Source organism: Apium graveolens, chromosome 6 (assembly GCF_009905375.1).
Source record: "Apium graveolens cultivar Ventura chromosome 6, ASM990537v1, whole genome shotgun sequence".
Lineage (NCBI taxonomy): Eukaryota > Viridiplantae > Streptophyta > Magnoliopsida > Apiales > Apiaceae > Apium > Apium graveolens.
The window spans coordinates 180,867,917-180,888,232 of record NC_133652.1 but is presented as its reverse complement, the minus strand read 5'-3'; the positions used below and the strand labels follow the sequence as shown (position 1 = coordinate 180,888,232).

The 20,316-nt window shown below is 35.9% G+C and overlaps 1 protein-coding gene and 1 long non-coding RNA gene across 5 annotated transcripts; both read right to left on the bottom strand.

Annotated features, from left to right (window-relative positions):
- Positions 1-1,856: 1,856 nt before the first annotated feature.
- Positions 1,857-15,223, bottom strand: LOC141668777 (uncharacterized). 2 transcript variants are annotated; one of them, XR_012553196.1, is made up of 3 exons: positions 14,953-15,223; positions 14,810-14,867; positions 1,857-2,108 (listed from the first exon to the last, which is right to left on the bottom strand). It is a non-coding gene; the product is annotated as an uncharacterized LOC141668777 (long non-coding RNA). The 2 variants fall into 2 exon arrangements; XR_012553197.1 differs by lacking the exon at positions 1,857-2,108 and adding an exon at positions 13,995-14,039.
- A 767-nt stretch (positions 15,224-15,990) lies between these two features.
- On the bottom strand, positions 15,991-18,538 carry LOC141668160 (putative protein phosphatase 2C 53). 3 transcript variants are annotated; one of them, XR_012552943.1, is made up of 5 exons: positions 18,055-18,538; positions 17,303-17,641; positions 17,028-17,210; positions 16,730-16,943; positions 15,991-16,357 (listed from the first exon to the last, which is right to left on the bottom strand). XR_012552943.1 is itself a non-coding variant. In XM_074474872.1 (4 exons), exons 1-4 carry the CDS (start codon positions 18,439-18,441, stop codon positions 16,782-16,784), a joined length of 1,071 nt encoding a protein of 356 aa, XP_074330973.1. In that variant the 5' UTR covers positions 18,442-18,538; the 3' UTR covers positions 16,557-16,781. The 3 variants fall into 3 exon arrangements, 1 of the variants encoding a protein (XP_074330973.1); XR_012552944.1 differs by having other exon boundaries at positions 15,991-16,329; XM_074474872.1 differs by lacking the exon at positions 15,991-16,357 and having other exon boundaries at positions 16,557-16,943.
- Positions 18,539-20,316: the final 1,778 nt, after the last annotated feature.

The window sequence follows — 20,316 nt, the reverse complement described above, 5'->3', positions numbered from 1 at the left end:
AGGACTAGTGTTTGGCCTTACTATCCCCAATTCAAGCATGTGTTGCACCTGCTTTTCAATTTCAGTTTTCTGAAAATGTGGGAACCTATATGGGCGAACATTGACATGTTTAGCATTTGGTTCCAAAGTTATGTGGTGATCAAATGGTCTCTTTGGTGGAAGGATTTTTGGTTTATCAAATATACTGGAATATGATTAGAGTATTTTGGTTATATCGGGATGTGGATGTAAGGATGATACTGATGTGGATGAAAGTGAGGTATTTTCAGAATTAAGAGAATGCAAAGTGGATTGTGCAGTGGTAGTAGGCTGGGGTAAAAATTGTATCATGAAAAATTGAGATACCTCATTTTTTTGACTTAACTTGGCGAGATTAGAAGCCGAAAGAGGTTCAATAAGACTACGAGAATGATTTCCTTGCAAACACACTTCATTCCCATTCAATATAAATTTAAAATAAGACTTCTGAAAATTAATTCTAGTTTCTCCCAACGACTCCTGCCATGCCACTCCTAAAACAAGGTCAGCTTCGTGTAGATCAATCACATAGAAATCACTCTTAAATTGGTGCCCTTGGATGGTAAACTTCACATCTGCGCACTGACCAACACATTTCAAATTTTGCCCATTACCAACTATAACAGAAAATTGAGTTTACGGTGTGATTGTGAGACCCATAAACTTTGCAACTCGAGTTTGTATAAAATTGTGACTACTCCCTCCATCCCCCAGAATCTGTACAAACTTGTTATCAGTTTCGCCATCCATTCTCAAACATTTAGAATTTGAATTCCCAATTAACGCATATAAACTGCCCGGTTCAGTTTCATTACCAATTTCATCAGCTAACTCATCAACATTATTAGCATCATTTAACGTGGATATTTCTTCGCAGCCTTCTGGAACGACCCCATCAAGTAATAATAACGACATCTGACTCTTGCATATGTGGCTTTTATGCCACTTCTCCTCACAATTATAACATTGACCCTTCTCATTTTTAGCTTGTCTCTCTGCATAAGTCAGTCGTTTAATTGGTAATTTGTTATAAGGCGGAGCAACACTCAGTGCATTTTGGGCCTTGTCAGAAGAAAATGGTGTAGTATGATTTTGAGAAAATATTGAGATGGGTTTAGGGTTCAGTACATGTGAGGATTGAAAATTCTTTTGCTGGTTGTTAGATAATTTTCCATAACTAAATTTTCCCTCATACAATTTAGAGAGACCTATAGCTTGCTGTAAATTGTAATAGCTTGCTGTAAATTGTAAGGTTGGCTAGCTATAACTTCACATTGAATATCATGTCTCAACCCACCAATATAACAACCTTTCAAAAATGATTCAGGCAACCCATGAATTCTATTTGTAAGGGACTGAAATTTTACCTCGTAATCAGCAATAGTTCATGTTTGTTTCAATTTTGTAAGCTGGGTGTTAGGATCTTCATATGGTGAAGGTCCGAATCGAATACGAATTTGCATCTCAAATTCTGGCCAAGTATGCACAAGATGGTTAGTCTCCATCCACTGATACCATGTAGAAGCAGCTCCATCAAGATGTAGAGTAGCCAATGAAAGTTTATGAGTTTCCGGAGTTCGATGATACTCAAAAAACTTATTAACTTTATATAACCATTATGTTGGCTCTCCACTTTCAAATCGAGGGAATGTTAACTTAGGTTTTGGGACAAATGCATTATTGTAACACCCCCAAATACGGGGTCGGGGATCCGGGTTGTCACGAGTTCCACTTCCCTTAACAACACCCAATCTTATTAAACAATCAACTACTCTTTACTGTGACCCCACAATGTACACACACACACCAAAAGTTATAGTCTCAGAGATGAATACTCAAAAAAATAACACAAGTCGTTTTATTCCACAATTATATGTCAATACACCCTAAAAAGGTTTCTGAATAAATTTACATTTCTTTGCCATTATTACAATTCATAATTATACATAAGTCTGGTACATCATAAGTTGAAAACCTAGCCTATTGGTAGTTCCTACCTCAGCTACAGCGACATCCACGCCTACAGGAAACTGCGGAATGTTTCCTATCCGCCTGCGAATTGGGAGCTTAGTCCTGTTCATCTTTTCTATCTGTTGTTGTGTGATGAAAGAAGAAAGCAAGGGTGAGCAGCAAGCCCACCAAAATAATATGTATAATGATTAACAATATGAGCCTTCTCATAGTACTCATGAAAGTCTTGGTCAAAAGAAATGAACCAAGTTTGATATCTTAATGCGATGAAGTCGCAAAATATTCAGTATATATACATATATACTTTTCAAAATATGGGAAGTCCTCTTCCATGCATAATACACACAGAGTTCCAGTGTATAACTGTATAAAAAAAATATCGTTGCAAGGTGATCTCATATATCTAACCTTGTCTCAACGCTTTTCTGAAAATCTTTGTCATTCATAAGACAATTATTAACTAGATATAAGTTTAAAAGATGAAGTTACCAAATACTTCACTACACTTATATCATTTATAAAGCTACTTGAACTACCATTGTTCAAAGTATAATGAGCTTTCAACAGTTCATCACATAGATGAGACTACAAGACAAGATTTGAATAGATTAAACCTTTAAAATATTATTAAAGGAAATGAAGTTATGATATACTTCATTAAGTTCTGATATATGTATATATATATATATATCCACATATACATCTTCCTTTATACATTTCCTGAAAACCTCTGTCATGTGAAGTATGAACAGAGTTTGAAACATCCAATGAATTTTGGAAAGGAAAAGAATTTTGGCATAAACCAGATATCTTGCTGATCAGGCAAAGATACCCATAAGTAACCTTTTCTACTAGTAGATGGACGAATTCCCCACTGGTCATCACCCTGGCCACAATAGGACCTTATGTTGGACTGCCACTCAGCCACTTATGCATTTGATGGACTCCCACTGAGCCACTTACACTATCATGGACGCCCACTGAGCCCATGTTGCTTATGCCGACTCAATAGATGGACTTACTTCCCGAACGTTGGGTAAGTAATCAATTCATTTACCAAAACTGCAACCTTGTTGCGAATATAAAATACACCATAGAGCCGAATCCCCTAGATTTTTGAGCGAGTATTCAAGTCCCCTTAAAATGGAAGATCTTGAATTTGAAAACAAGTTTTGGGATCCGCTCTACCCTTTTTAAATTCATTTTGATGACTCGAAAACATTTTTAAGAATGTTTGGAGTAATACTGATTTATTAAAATAAATCAGTCCCGATATGAAAGAAATATCTGAATATTATTATTTAAATAATATTCCCATAAAGAATAATTGAGGTAGAAGTTGGAAAACTTATACTTGAACTGAATAGCAAATAATCAAAGATATACTTATACGAAAGTAATATCTTTATTTGAATAATCAAAAATAAGTTTGATTATCGAACATTATTCTTTTATAAAATAAAGAATATTATTCAGTAATAAGTGGAGTCATAACACCTCGAATGAATATTATAAATAATATTCATTAAATAAAAATAAAGGAGTCATACATCCTTAAATGAATATTCAAATAATATTCAATTAATACAATAAAAGGAGTCATAAGTCCTCAAAAGAATATTCAAGTAATATTCAAATGATAAAACAAACTGAGTCATAAGCCCTCGAATGAATATTCGAAATAGGATTCAATTAATAAAATAAAAGTTATCGAATAAACCTTATTCGATTAATAGTTTGGAAAACTATAACCATATATATATATATATATATATAAATATATATATATTTATATACATATATACAAAATCTACTCGGGATTCTCGACTTCCGGTTTAGAAAATATTTCCACCTTTTGGGTCCCTATACTAAGGGTATATGCAAGTTACCGCTATCCTCTAACATAGGTATTATCAACTGAATCAACAGATATATATAGAAAGAATACGAAACAGGCATGCATATATATATATCATAGCAGCATGCTTCAATATATTGCAACATTTGCTAATTAACCAACATGCATCTATCGCAAGATAATGCAAATACATATATACATCACAACAACAGTATAACGGGTAGAAAACTTGCCTGAGCGACTGGGGGTTACGAATGGCTCAGGACGAGTCTGGTAACCTATAAGCAACAAGTAAGTTGGAATTAAACCAAAGTCACTTGTAAATCTATACTCTAACCAACTCAGACTCTAACGCTCGTTTTGTGCTTACTGATTCTCTTAAGTCACTCGAGTACCCTCGGCTCCACCATTTTTAATAATTTAACCTTTACGAGTTTTAAGGCGATTCCTTCGCGAGTGTCTTACCAACTGCCTAACACACTTACCATAAATGTTTCATACATTAATTAACCCTTTTTGGTCTTTAACCTATGTTTCAAAGTAAGGCGAGGGGAAAAGTTTTGTTCGCGAAATGCCGTTACTTAAAACGGTCGTTTCTCCTAAACCGTACATCGGAATCAAACGAACTACATATCAAAACGAAGCTCGTAACATGAACTATCTAAAAATGGCAATGGTCATAATCTAGCAGGGAGTTCTCGGGTCCAAATGTTATGAACAAAAGCATTCTAAAGTAAATCGGACATTACGACGGCTATGTTTACGCGATTACCAATGTTTAAACTACTCCAATTAACCACCAACCAACTCATAACCATCAATACAACAAAACTTCACCTAAACCATACCACATCAGTCCATTATCTCCAAGGTTTTCAACTCAAACAACCACAATCAAGACCTATGAACTATAATCAAGCTTCAATTACCAAAACACTTCCAAATCAAACCAAACTACTAATAATCACAATCCATGCTTCTCATTTCACAAAACCAACCATTAAACTTACTAACAAATAAAGTAAAGGCTAGGGTTTGAAGTTTATACCTTCCTTGGGAGGTTTTAAGTTGCTAGGAAGCCTTAGGGAGCCTCCTACAAGCTTGATCTTTCCAAAGAAATCAAGAACACAAAGTTAGGCTTTGAAGTTTCTAAAAGTCCGATTTAAAGAACTGTAAAAATGAGGGTCTTACCATGATTATTTGGACGATACTTGCGAACAAGAGTTGTAGGCCATCTCAATACCTTTCCAACGAGCTATAGAACACAATATTTGAGTGAGAAATGAAGGAGATACAGCAGTTTTAGTGTGCTGGTTCTGTTTTGGCCGAGAGCAATGGAAATGGGGGAGGAAATGCTTTTGCTTTCTTGTGTTGGTGGAATAATGTGGTGGATAATGATGGGTTGTCTTGATATTTTGCTAGGTTAATAATAAACAAAGGAGTTAGTGGAAGATGATCTCACCATTTGCCATGTGTTGGTGATTTGTGGTGAGATGAGATCATCCCTAGTTAACTATATAATTAACTAGCCATTCCTTCTAACTATCACTTGGTTTCTTGTTTGATCAACCATCCACTTGCCTTGCCACTTGCAAAGGTATTTACAAGAGTCGTTATTCATTTCTTTGTCCGGTTATCACTCAATCTCGTTGATCGTTTGGTTAAATACCTTAATGGTTTTATTGATAAAATCTTCTTGGTATTTTTAATACCTAAATTAATTCTCCTTTATAATCCTTGAATTTAAAATCCTTCATCTTAATATTAATTCCTTAAATCCCTTAATGTCTGGTGGAAATCTCGGGGAAAAATAAAAGTGCTCGTTTTCAAAATCCGACAGCTTTTACATACACTTATTTTCTTTATGGAATACTAATACGATCTTAGAATTTCCATAACAGTACTCCTATATATCGTGGTCTGATAATTTTTCTTAATCAGCATTCTCAGTAAAAGTTACTATTCATCCGGGTTTCAAAAATCTCCAAAAATTGGGGTTATTACAGTCTCCCCTCCTTAAAAGGATTCTGTCCCGGAATCAGATAGAAAACAGTTGGGGATGCTTTTCTAGCATTGTGCCTTCTAACTCTCTAGTCAATTTTCCACATTATGGTTCTACCACCAAACTCTGACTAGTTTGATAACCCTTCTCCTAAGCACTTGTCCCTTTTCGATCTATAACCCTTCCTGGTTGCTCCATATAGGTTACGTCTGGTTGCATGTCTATGCGCTCATATGCCCCTATTTATCTGGCATCCGAATTACATTTTCTTAACATTGATACGTGGAATACGTTATGAACTTGCTACATATTCGGGGGTAGGGCTAGCTCATATGCTATATTCCCAATATGTCTTAATATATCCAAGTGTCCAACAATTCGTGGACTTAGCTTCCCTTTCTTTCCGAACTTCATCCTTCCTTTCCAAGGGAATACCTATGACAACACTAGGTCCCCCACTTCCTATTCCTTGTCCTTTCGTGTCAAATCAACATACTTTGTGTTCCCATCTTGGGCTACTACCAGCCGTCCTCTGATTAAAATCTATTATATCCTTGATCCTTTGGACTACTGCGGGTCCGAGCATCTTGCGCTCTACAACTTTATCCTAACATAAGGGAGATCGACATTGTCTTCCCTCAAGGATCTCATAAGGCGATATCTCAATACTGACATATGATCTATTATCGTAAGAAAACTCAATCCGTGTTAAGTGATCATTCCAAATTCTTTCAAGTCTATTGAACAGACTCTCATTATAGCTTTTAACATTAGAGCTTTTGCTTCTCAATATCCATTCTTTTCCAGTTTGTAATCGCTACTACCTTCCGTTCCTAATATTATACTGGTTATACTTTTGCTCGTTAGCGTTCTATAACCTTTTAATAACCATGCCAACCTTAGTATCACGAATGTGTTTCCATTCCGAATACTACCACAACTTTATTACTCCTTTTTCAGCTGTTTCTATTTTCGAAAGCTTAATCCTTCATATAGAAGTAAAAGAATTTATTGAGAGATCACTATGATCATGAACACTTGTTATATCGCATAGTTAGTACAGAAGGTGGCCAGCCTTTAGTACTTGACAAGCAATTAAACAATAGATGGTATCCTACTAGGCTTCTATCACACAGATAGATAGTCATTCGGCAATACCTCCCCTTTCTGGAAGGGTTGTTCTTCTCAGCTTACATGAAATGAAAAGAAGAGAAAAGAACGAATTAAAGAGAATTGTATATATGAAAAAATATACTGCCACAAAATATCTGGCTTGGAACCTACCTCTGAACTATAGAGGTTTGTCATAGGAGAACAAAACATATATGTATTTATATCAACATCAAGTATTATAGCATCGCATTTCACATGCCTAAATATTTTCGCCATTCCGTCCATCATTCTATGGACCCATGCTCTTCCTCGAGCTTATACACAATCACCTTTGAAACTCCCTCGACATCGAAAATCGAATCTGGGATCTCATTCTAGATATCATCGTTACTAGAATTCTATGCTTGTACCGCAACCTTCCTCATATAGTAATACGACTCTCTTTTCTTAAGAAGGAATAAATATTAAATAGGTAGATACTCTACTTAATTAGTCTATCAATGATAACTTATACATTACCACGACCCGATTAGTGGTACTCAATCTCAACATCCATTCCAATACAACTCTCATGGTTGTAATCAGCTCATTATTCGCAGAATCATTGCTGCATTACTATGGTCCACCACTGACCTACTGTCGTCATTCACTTTCCATGAAATCTTAATATCTAACCATACGGAGTCCATACATGTCATATCAAATCCTTCTAAGGAGGTAACATAATCACCATTCATGATTCATGAAGAACACTCCTTATCCTGCCATACATACATGACATGAAGCAGATGAAATTGCAGAAGAGTTTCAATCAAAGCAACGATAGCAGGTTAATACCATTCTTAATCATATGCCTTCGATAGAAGACTTAACTCAAAGGTTCGTCTAGTCCTTTTTGAAATATTGTCCTGGATTATTCTCAAGATAGTACCTTCTGAGATAGATAGCCCGCTCATGGCGATTACACGAATTAAACCTTTACCAACTACTATTACGGTTGGCTATTGCACAGTCATCAGAAGGAATGTCAATCTTCCAAACCATAATACAACCTGCATAGCTTTAACCATCATCACTGTATTCCTTTGGCACAAGCACCTATAATTATCCTCTTACCTTTAAAGTGTCGGCCACCTCTTTGGCCTTTCCTGATAGTAAAATTTCCTTACAGTCAATGTCATTTTAACCACCTCCAAATAAATTTTCTACCTTATTTCAATCACAGCTTATGTGAAGATGTTTTCCTTAAAATCTGATGAGTAAAAAAAAAATATTACCATTTTTCCATAAGTTATTGCCTCAGTCTTTAGAGGTTAATCACTGTCAAGACTGACTCTCAATCATAATTAGAACATCTTTTTATCTTAAGTCCTAATTGCCCTGAACAACTTCGACCATTACTGGTTCGATCCATACCTTCTCGTGGTTTAACACGTGCCCCACTTTGCATCATTATAATTACGTCATATTTCCTTTATCAACATTTCTATTTTTGAGAATTTTGAATATTACCTTTCTCCTTGTAAAACCTCTAAGGTTATCCTTGAATCGTTCCTCCTGTATTCCCTAGATACAGGGCATATCAAGATACCATTTATTAATACCAGAATCATTGTCTATATACTTCTGAAAAATTTCTCCACTGATTCTTAAAGGTTGTTATTACCTTAATCCTTTCCAATTCATACTGTCAAAACTCACATTATCCCTATTAAGGGTGAAATTCCAACCTTTATGCATTCCCCGAGGATTCATTTTAAGTTACCGATGTTCTATCCTTAATTCCACCTTTAAAAGGTACATGCATCCTTCCATGGATAAATCAAGTCATATATCCTTGATAGATTATCTTATTCATCATTCCCACCTCGATAGTCTATACCTAACTTCATAATAGCATCCTTATTCAAATTGAGGTCAATCCATATGGCCTCCAAAAGATAACAATGGTCATCCGCTTTTCTTTCCTGATTTGGTAATGATAACATGGATGTTCTGGAAGATATTGGTCATGTTCAACGTGAACTTCTTCTTAATAATTCCTTATTTACTTTTGTTGTTTATCTCAACAGTCATCTCAATGTTAGGATACCTCTCATACCTGGCGTCTCCCTTTCTGGGTATCGAGCCACCGGTCTTACATTTCACATTATTGAAGGTCACTTCCTTCATCCAATTTTCCTACTTTCTTACTTTCTTGTCTCCTTAGTCTATCCGCGTCTTATTATTTATCCTTCTAACTATTTAAAGGTTTCCTCGAATCCCCCCAACTTACAGGGGATAAAATATGTGAATCTCTTATTCCTTCAATCATCAACTTTAACTCATGGTGAATCACCCTCATCCTGACGATTACATACTTTTCTATTTCTATTGCTACGAGTCTTTAGGGTTTCCTCATACCCGACTCCCTTATCATTCCTCAAACTCTATTGCCTTTATATTCCTTTCCACTTCAGTTTCTTTTTATTTTCCTTTCTCTTATCATTATTTCATGAACTAACACAACATAAGTATTGATTCCAAACATCCCGTCATTCTGGATTCGTGTCCTCAGAATGAATCTTGATAACTTTTACAACTTAGATTCATAATTCATCATACTCATCCACTTTTGTTCTAGCTCCAAAGCTTTTACACTATCTCCTTATCTTTGGGAATTACTTTCCCGAAAACAATTGACTGAACTTAAATCAGTTTATTCTAACCTCTGGCTCCGTGTCTTTCTTGGTCTTTCACCAGCGGGTGGTCTCTCTCTTAGGAGGGTAAGTGACAAAAACAGTCTTTTGTGGTTCGTCAATCATTTAGAATCTCAAATGATTCCTATATTTCCTTTAGCCAGGCTCTTGCCTCGACTGGGTCAGCTTGTTCCTTGGAACTCTGAGAGCTTAGCGACTTAAAGGTCCTGAAAGAATTTCACACCACATTGTTTCCTCAAGGTGGTGGTTGGGAATAAAATATAAGTTCTGTTTAGACAGGTCCATGAATTTCCGTATAGGAGTACCGTCTCGGGTCTCCTTATCTCGCTCGACTTTTGCTTTCTTAGTCTAAATATTTCTTCCTACTCCCCATAATTGGGGTCATCTTTTAATTTAAATCTTTATTTTCCACTTTATTATATTCCGGGTTCTTTATATCTTAATTGCGACCTCCCTGATTATCACATTCAAGGTTTGCCCCTAATCTTATTCCTTGTGGGGGCATATTACTTGGAAATTTTTTTTGAGAATCTCTGGATATTTGTCTTACTTACTTTGCTTAAGTCTTTCCCTCGTTCAGTCCTTGCACGATTGCGAATTATGAATTCTCAAGTTCTATAAACTTCATGACACTCTCTTAAGTGTTAATAGAGCAATTAACAATGTGATCTTATCACAACAAACTGATCTGAACTGAAATTAACGAATATATACATAACCATTTGTTCGAGGGTACAACAACTGAACACATTAAAGAGAATTACATCATTTGATCTGATCGCTTCTATCCTGAAGGTATTATCATAGATAATCATCTAGTCATTAAAACTAATCATCTGTAACTTAGGCTAATCCTCCAAAAGCGGTGCTACATGAAACCCTTGTTTGATTGCTCTGGCTCTGCACACTACCATGGATTAAGAGATGCGAGCACGCACGACATCCCTAACCTGCTCCATCACAGAGGTGATGAGGTCTAAGATAGTCGCAAGTAGAGCTGGATCAACCTGACCCCCAAGATGGCCTCTAGCTGTAACATGGGTGGTAGCCTCAATCCTTTCCATGCTATACGCTAATCCTGCCGGAAGTATCCCACCCTCAATCCTTGGTGCAGTAAGTCGATCCAACAGATCACTCCTAACATTCCGGGCCTCTGACAGGCCACCCAAAGTCATATGATAATCAGCGGTAAGAGAAGCCTGAGTGGTAGCATCTAGCAGTCCATGGGGTGCAGGTGGTGCAGTCCCAGGAGATCCAAACGGATAACCAAGCACGGTATCAGGTGACAATGGTGCAGGAGATAAAGGTGGCATTTCCTCAGTATGTGTTGGGCTCTGTACAGGGGAGGGAACAGGAATTGGTGGAACCTCATGGATGTCTACAGAAACCTCTGGAAGAGGGTCTGATACTGGTATAATTGGTGTCGTGGAAGGCCCCACTCCTTCTGCCCTCATTAACCTTTGTGCCCTTGGTAACTCTTCATCCTCTAGTGCCACCCTCGCGGCCATTCTTGCTCTGGTAGTCGCCCTGACTACGGTCATCAATTCCTCAGCGGTCCTCTCTTCATTCTCATCAGGATCCTCCATGAGATCCTCCTCAGCCAAAATCCTTTCCGGAATAACATCCTCAACCACAACATTCTCAATCTGAACCTCATCCGGTCCCTCATTGGGGTACTCTATCGGATTCACAATTTGATCTCCAACTTGTAATAAAACATCCTCATGCTGATGCTCTTGAACCTCAGGGTTCGGTGCCCCGATGCCCTATACGAGAACGAACTATGTTACTATCACGATACTTATAAGGGTTCCCGTAAGGGTTTTAACTGTTAGTACTACTTTAGGTAGCCCGACTATGAACTTGGCAAGAGTTCTTATTATCTTAGTGAACTTATTATCTTTACGTCACATCATCTCTGAGGTTTATAACGCTTAGCTCTGATACCATTTCTGTAACACCCCCAAATCCGGGGTCGGGGATCCGGGTTGTCACGAGTTCCACTTCCCTTAACAACACCCAATCTTATTAAACAATCAACTACTCTTTACTGTGACCCCACAATGTACACACACACACCAAAAGTTATAGTCTCAGAGATGAATACTAAAAAAAAATAACACAAGTCGTTTTATTCCACAATTATATGTCAATACACCCTAAAAAGGTTTCTGAATAAATTTACATTTCTTTGCCATTATTACAATTCATAATTATACATAAGTCTGGTACATCATAAGTTGAAAACCTAGCCTATTGGTAGTTTCTACCTCAGCTACAGCGACATCCATGCCTACAGGAAACTGCGGAATGTTTTCTATCCGCCTGCGAATTGGGAGCTTAGTCATGTTCATCTTTTCTATCTGTTGTTGTGTGATGAAAGAAGAAAGCAAGGGTGAGCAGCAAGCCCACCAAAATAATATGTATAATGATTAACAATATGAGCCTTCTCATAGTACTCATGAAAGTCTTGGTCAAAAGAAATGAACCAAGTTTGATATCTTAATGCGATGAAGTCGCAAAATATTCAGTATATATACATATATACTTTTCAAAATATGGGAAGTCCTCTTCCATGCATAATACACACAGAGTTCCAGTGTATAACTGTATAAAAAAAATATCGTTGCAAGGTGATCTCATATATCTAACCTTGTCTCAACGCTTTTCTGAAAATCTTTGTCATTCATAAGACAATTATTAACTAGATATAAGTTTAAAAGATGAAGTTACCAAATACTTCACTACACTTATATCATTTATAAAGCTACTTGAACTACCATTGTTCAAAGTATAATGAGCTTTCAACAGTTCATCACATAGATGAGACTACAAGACAAGATTTGAATAGATTAAATCTTTAAAATATTATTAAAGGAAATGAAGTTATGATATACTTCATTAAGTTCTGATATATGTATATATATATATATCCACATATACATCTTCCTTTATACATTTCCTGAAAACCTCTGTCATGTGAAGTATGAACAGAGTTTGAAACATCCAATGAATTTTGGAAAGGAAAAGAATTTTGGCATAAACCAGATATCTTGCTGATCAGGCAAAGATACCCATAAGTAACCTTTTCTACTAGTAGATGAACGAATTCCCCACTGGTCATCACCCTGGCCACAATAGGACCTTATGCTGCACTGCCACTCAGCCACTTATGCATTTGATGGACTCCCACTGAGCCACTTACAATATCATGGACGCCCACTGAGCCCATGTTGCTTATGCCGACTCAATAGATGGACTTACTTCCCGAACGTTGGGTAAGTAATCAATTCATTTACCAAAACTGCAACCTTGTTGCGAATATAAAATACACCATAGAGCCGAATCCCCTAGATTTTTGAGCGAGTATTCAAGTCCCCTTAAAATGGAAGATCTTGAATTTGAAAACAAGTTTTGGGATCCGCTCTACCCTTTTTAAATTCATTTTGATGACTCGAAAATATTTTTAAGAATGTTTGGAGTAATACTGATTTATTAAAATAAATCAGTCCCGATATGAAAGAAATATCTGAATATTATTATTTAAATAATATTCCCATAAAGAATAATTGAGGTAGAAGTTGGAAAACTTATACTTGAACTGAATAGCAAATAATCAAAGATATACTTATACGAAAGTAATATCTTTATTTGAATAATCAAAAATAAGTTTGATTATCGAACATTATTCTTTTATAAAATAAAGAATATTATTCAGTAATAAGTGGAGTCATAATACCTCGAATGAATATTATAAATAATATTCACTAAATAAAAATAAAGGAGTCATACATCCTCAAATTAATATTCAAATAATATTCAATTAATACAATAAAAGGAGTCATAAGTCCTCAAAAGAATATTCAAGTAATATTCAAATGATAAAACAAACTGAGTCATAAGCCCTCGAATGAATATTCGAAATAGGATTCAATTAATAAAATAAAAGTTATCGAATAAACCTTATTCGATTAATAGTTTGGAAAACTATAACCATATATATATAAGTATATATATATATATATATATTTATATACATATATACAAAATCTACTCGGGATCCTCGACTCCCGGTTTAGAAAATATTTCCACCTTTTGGGTCCCTATACTAAGGGTATATGCAAGTTACCGCTATCCTCTAACATAGGTATTATCAACTGAATCAACAGATATATATAGAAAGAATACGAAACAGGCATGCATATATATATATATCATAGCAGCATACTTCAATATATTGTAACATTTGCTAATTAACCAACATGCATCTATCGCAAGATAATGCAAATACATATATACATCACAACAACAGTATAACGGGTAGAAAACTTGCCTGAGCGACTGGGGGTTACGAATGGCTCGGGACGAGTCTGGTAACCTATAAGCAACAAGTAAGTTGGAATTAAACCAAAGTCACTTGTAAATCTATACTCTAACCAACTCAGACTCTAACGCTCGTTTTGTGCTTACTGATTCTCTTAAGTCACTCGAGTACCCTCGGCTCCACCATTTTTAATAATTTAACCTTTACGAGTTTTAAGGCGATTCCTTCGTGAGTGTCTTAACAACTGCCTAACACACTTACCATAAATGTTTCATACATTAATTAACCCTTTTTGGTCTTTAACCTATGTTTCAAAGTAAGGCGAGGGGAAAAGTTTCGTTCGCGAAACGCCGTTACTTAAAACGGTCGTTTCTCCTAAACCGTACATCGGAATCAAACGAACTACATATCAAAACGAAGCTCGTAACATGAACTATCTAAACATGGCAATGGTCATAATCTAGCAGGGAGTTCTCAGGTCCAAATGTTATGAACAAAAGCATTCTAAAGTAAATCGGACATTACGACGGCTATGTTTACGCGATTACCAATGTTTAAACTACTCCAATTAACCACCAACCAACTCATAACCATCAATACAACAAAACTTCACCTAAATCATACCACATCAGTCCATAATCTCCAAGGTTTTCAACTCAAACAACCATAATCAAGACCTATGAACTATAATCAAGCTTCAATTACCAAAACACTTCCAAATCAAACCAAACTACTAATAATCACAATCCATGCTTCTCATTTCACAAAACCAACCATTAAACTTACTAACAAATAAAGTAAAGGTTAGGGTTTGAAGTTTATACCTTCCTTGGGAGGTTTTAAGTTTCTAGGAAGCCTTAGGGAGCCTCCTACAAGCTTGATCTTTCCAAAGAAATCAAGAACACAAAGTTAGGCTTTGAAGTTTCTAAAAGTCCGATTTAAAGAACTGTAAAAATGAGGGTCTTACCATGATTATTTGGACGATACTTGTGAACAAGAGTTGTAGGCCATCTCAATACCTTTCCAACGAGCTATAGAACACAATATTTGAGTGAGAAATGAAGGAGATACAGCAGTTTTAGTGTGCTGGTTCTGTTTTGGCCGAGAGCAATGGAAATGGGGGAGGAAATGCTTTTGCTTTCTTGTGTTGGTGGAATAATGTGGTGGATAATGATGGGTTGTCTTGATATTTTGCTAGGTTAATAATAAACAAAGGAGTTAGTGGAAGATGATCTCACCATTTGCCATGTGTTGGTGATTTGTGGTGAGATGAGATCATCCCTAGTTAACTATATAATTAACTAGCCATTCCTTCCTAACTATCACTTGGTTTCTTGTTTGATCAACCATCCACTTGCCTTGCCACTTGCAAAGGTATTTACAAGAGTCGTTATTCATTTCTTTGTCCGGTTATCACTCAATCTCGTTGATCGTTTGGTTAAATACCTTAATGGTTTTATTGATAAAATCTTCTTGGTATTTTTAATACCTAAATTAATTCTCCTTTATAATCCTTGAATTTAAAATCCTTCATCTTAATATTAATTCCTTAAATCCCTTAATGTCTGGTGGAAATCTCGGGGAAAAATAAAAGTGCTCGTTTTCAAAATCCGACAGCTTTTACATACACTTATTTTCTTTATGGAATACTAATATGATCTTAGAATTTCCATAACAGTATTCCTATATATCGTGGTCTGATAATTTTTCTTAATCAGCATTGTCAGCAAAAGTTACTATTCATCCGGGTTTCAAAAATCTCCAAAAATTGGGGTTATTACAATTATATATGTAATTGTGTTGCTCATCCCGACCTTGAAGGCCATTGACTTGATTCTGCACTTGTTGAAGTTGATTGGTAAAGGTTTCTGTAAATTGGGTGAGTTGTTGGGTGAGATTTTCAAGGACTTGGACAACTTGGGTGTTTTTGGCATGGTAGCCCTCTCAATGAAAGCACCAGTGAAGCTAGTTTTTAGTCTCGGCTAGACTTGAAGAAAAAGAAAGATTAAGTGAAATAATAATTTTCATTCCTAACCCTTTGTTTCCAACATTCATCATCATATATTACAAACGCAAGGAAAATACTAGCAACAATCCTAACCTTACATCTGTCATAATGCTAGTAAAAATCTTAACCCTACATCATAATGCTTGTAATAATCTCAATACTTTCTTCCGGATTTACCCCTGTAGTAATCCTTCAGCCAATTGGGTCCCCTCGTCTCCCTTACAGACTTTCTAAGCTCATTCAATGTCAAAAACTCATTCACTTCACGTTCATTTTCAGCAGCTTCTTGTAATTCAGAATTAACATCAGATACATGTTCTTCAGCTTGTTGATGTTCTGCATTTTTAATCGTAACACCATGATCCTGGACGCATACTATATCGAAATCAGATTGAGACTTAAACATGGTGACCGACACTAGCTCAAAATACTACATACAAGCAGGTAAATAGCTAGAATCGAGAGTGCAGCAATATCATTAAGTAATTAAATTAACATAAAAACTGCTGAAACACAGGTATAATGCTATTGCATGCTAAATATCATGTACAGAGTCTTTCTGGTATCATTTAAAATATAACTGTATCACTGGACATCAGATGAACAAAGAATCAAAAGAATTAATGAATAATGTATAAAGAATGAAACAATGTTGTCAGCTGAGCCACTTATTATTCTTAATTTCCTATAATCACATTCCAGATGAGATCACTAACATTGCTATTTTAAAACCTGCCTGGTTTGCTAATGTTAAGTAACTTCTTCGTCAGTCACGGAATCGGGAAGTATCAACAAAATTGTCCCAATGGAATTAGCATAACACTGATGTCATCAAGTGAGCCTCGCGAAACAGATAATTCCACTAGCTTTTTACACACTTCAAGTGCTCCAAGCTTATCCATGCTTGCCTCATTAGCACGAACTACATCAACTGCTTCCTGATTATTAACCTGTCAATTGAAGATACAAGTTAGGCGGCCTAGCTTCAAAAACTTAAACTATATAAAAACTTCATTAGAGTAATAAACTAATACCTTATCCCATAAACCATCAGAAGCAAGTATCAGGAACTCAAAATCAGGTTCAATTGCAAGAACCTTTGTTTCTGGTTCAGCTGTCACCCATTGCTTTAGGTGCTCATCTCCAATTCCTCTAGACACAGCCAAAGATCCATTAATTCGCCAAACCCCTGCGCGGTTACAATCTACATATCCACCCTGCATAAACATGTAAACATTTTCATGAGTTTAACCAGCAGCATACAGCAAAGGATGATAAAACTGAGAAGTTAAGGCGATTAAAAGCTTACGAGTGCCACAATTCTGTTTTTCTCGTCCTCCCTCGAAGGCCTGTGATCAGATGTGAGGGCCACACCATCTCCACCTCTGCAAATAACAGCACGGCAATCACCAGCATTTGAAACCACAAGCTCTCCCTTCCTGATCAAAACAGTAACACAGCAGGATCCACCATGAGAACCCTCCTTAAGAAACTCGGAATCAGTAATCAAATACCCAAGCTTGACAGCTGCTTCAATGTCTTGATCACCCATCTTCTCTACTTGGTGAACAACATTCTTATCCAAGTTGGCAGCAGCAAACTCAGCAGCCTTTGTACCTCCATGCCCATCATAAACTCCAAACATAGCCTGTAAATCCATCAAAAGAAAAACAAGTAATCACCTAATTAAAACGTCTTCATATTAATCAAAGTCTTGTCATGTATGTACTCATAAAAAACTCCACCCCCTATAAAATTCAAATACTCAACGCGTCTCCAGTCCACAAATTTAACATCATTACTAAATAACACACGCATATAACTGAATCAATCAAATAAATCCCCTATCCATAAACACACATAACTAAATCAAATCAAATCAAATAAATCCCCTATACACAATTGCATATATTTAGTTGAACCAATATCACAATGTTACTAATCTAATGCATCATAAGAACGAAACAAATAATCTATACAGACGCACACACGCAATTAAATAATATCATAATATTAAACAGACATATACATACAAATATTTGATTAAGAAAGAAGCAAAACCTGTTTGGGATGAGCATGAATGTTGATCATAGCAGAGTAACGATCCTCCCTAGCTTCTCTCCTGCCACGCTTACAATAAACAGCATACCCATCTCCCTCCTCCTCCACCGACTCTTTCTCCGGCGGCCTCGGCGTCTCCAAATCAAACCCAAACCTCAAATTCGGCACCGGAATATCCAGCTTCGCCGGCCTCTTCCTCTTGGAAACGACGTCATTAGAGCCCTTTACGAGTCCACAGGGTGGCTTCCGGAGCAGAGACGGCGACGGGGAGTGAGTCAGGGTCCGCATCTCCGGGGAAGAGGAGAGAGAAGTGGGCTTACAGTAGTGGGGCCGGGACGGGGATTTTGATGGAGAAAAAACCGGCGAGAGTGCAAAGGAACAGGACATTGCTGGGTCTGTGATGCGTTGTAACGTTCGAATTTGTGTCTGAGGATGGTTTTTATGTTTTGTAATGTAATTTTTGACGAGGGAGGATGTGTGTATAGGTTTGTGGGTGTATATATAGGTGGACTGGTGGGAGGGGAGGGGGGGTCCTTTATGTTGACGTTGGGAAGCCTCGTTTGTGGGACCAACATAGGGTGACTAAATATCCGTGTTAATGGAGTGTATTTTCATGATTTTAGTACACTCATTTCCCCAATTATTGCCTCTAATCTTTATCTACATTTTTGCAAATATATTTCTACAGATATTCCCCGGTTTTCATTAAAAAATTATTAGATTTTCTATAATTTTTTTGATACTCCGTGGATCTTTGACTTTATTTATATTTTGTTAATGTTTATATATATATATATTTCAAACTAATTTATTGTGATGATATTGAGTTTATGTCATAATTTCTTTTTAATATCTCACGTACGATCCTGACAAAAAAAGATATCCAAATATCCACATACGATAATGTCTTGATTATATCTTTCAAAAGCTTTTTTATTTTTTGATATCCAACCTTAATAAACTTTTACTAAATTCTAAGGATGTGAGGTATCATACATTCGGTAAGTATCTCTATAATATTTTGTAGCTGAATTTTGACCACCGTTCCTTTATTTCAGAGATAGTATTTTGGATACATGTTGTTAAAGCATAAAGGCAACGAAGCAATGCGTTTTAACATTTATCCTCTTATAAGTCTTCTCTTCCACTCCTTTTCACAACAATATATGTGAAATATATTGTGATTTGAATCTATTATATATTAATGAGCACTAATGAAAATTTTCAAAATTTTGTATTAGTAATGACATTTTTGTAAATATTTTAACCCATATTTTTAAAATTTGACCAGTGGGTCGACCCATATTCCTAAACATACTAATTCTTATACAAATTTGCATAGATTCATAGACTATCCATATCTTAAATGGTATTTATAATTATTAAAAAATCACTTTTCAATATTAAAAAGATCAAACATATTATTAAAATAGATTTGTTATTTTATCAAATCAATTATAGATCCACAATTCATGCTTTCAGTAATTCAAATTCAAAAATCATTACTACTTACCTTAATAATGATTATCTTATTCTTCTTTCTTTGTTACAGGCCATATATACGAATCTGAATAATTGTATACATCATCATCTCCTATCGAATTTGTATTACCGATGATTTGTTATCTATTGTGCAATCATATGTCCGATAATATTTTAACAAAACCTAATAATTTTGTATCGCAGAACCCAAAATTCAGAAGACTAACTGCATAACCTTGAAGTTATAAATAGGAGCCAACGTTCTACTACCTTTGAAGACAACATGCCCGGTATGAATCTGTATGATCATACTATATCTTCTCTATTTTTTTAAACGTTTGTATCGTTATTTTGTAATCATTGTTTATGACAATTATTATTCGTTTTAGTTGTTAAGTAACGAGGTTGTGGACAGATGTGCGATCCGATTCTCCAACCTCTGGCCGAAAACAGATCAGATATCCGACGAAATATAGTCGAGCCCGTAACAACCATCGAAGCATCTGTAATGTCTGGTGATTACAGTCTATATCTTTTATCCAATAAATGAATGATCTGTAATGTAGCTTTAAACGATTGTGTTTAATAATGTATAAATTTAATTTGTTAGTGCAGTTTGTCGAGGTCGTGAGTCAGGTTTGGACATATTTCTATGTAATAGGTTGCTCAACATGAATCGTATGGTTCAGGATAATTAAGGTATTCTATATTTGCAGCATATCTTAACACATTGTAGCATTGCATCTTGCATTGTTGTTTTTGTCATATCCAATTATTATT

Bases quoted from the DNA above. Each gene is read 5' to 3' on its own strand.
- LOC141668160 (XM_074474872.1), bottom strand. From the start codon at position 18,441: ATGTCCTGTTCCTTTGCACTCTCGCCGGTTTTTTCTCCATCAAAATCC. The intron at 17,211-17,302 runs GTAAGCTTTTAA...ATGTTTATGCAG, and splicing joins AAAACAGAATTGTGGCACTC to GGTGGATATGTAGATTGTAA. The intron at 16,944-17,027 runs GTATTAGTTTAT...TTCAATTGACAG, and splicing joins CTGATGGTTTATGGGATAAG to GTTAATAATCAGGAAGCAGT.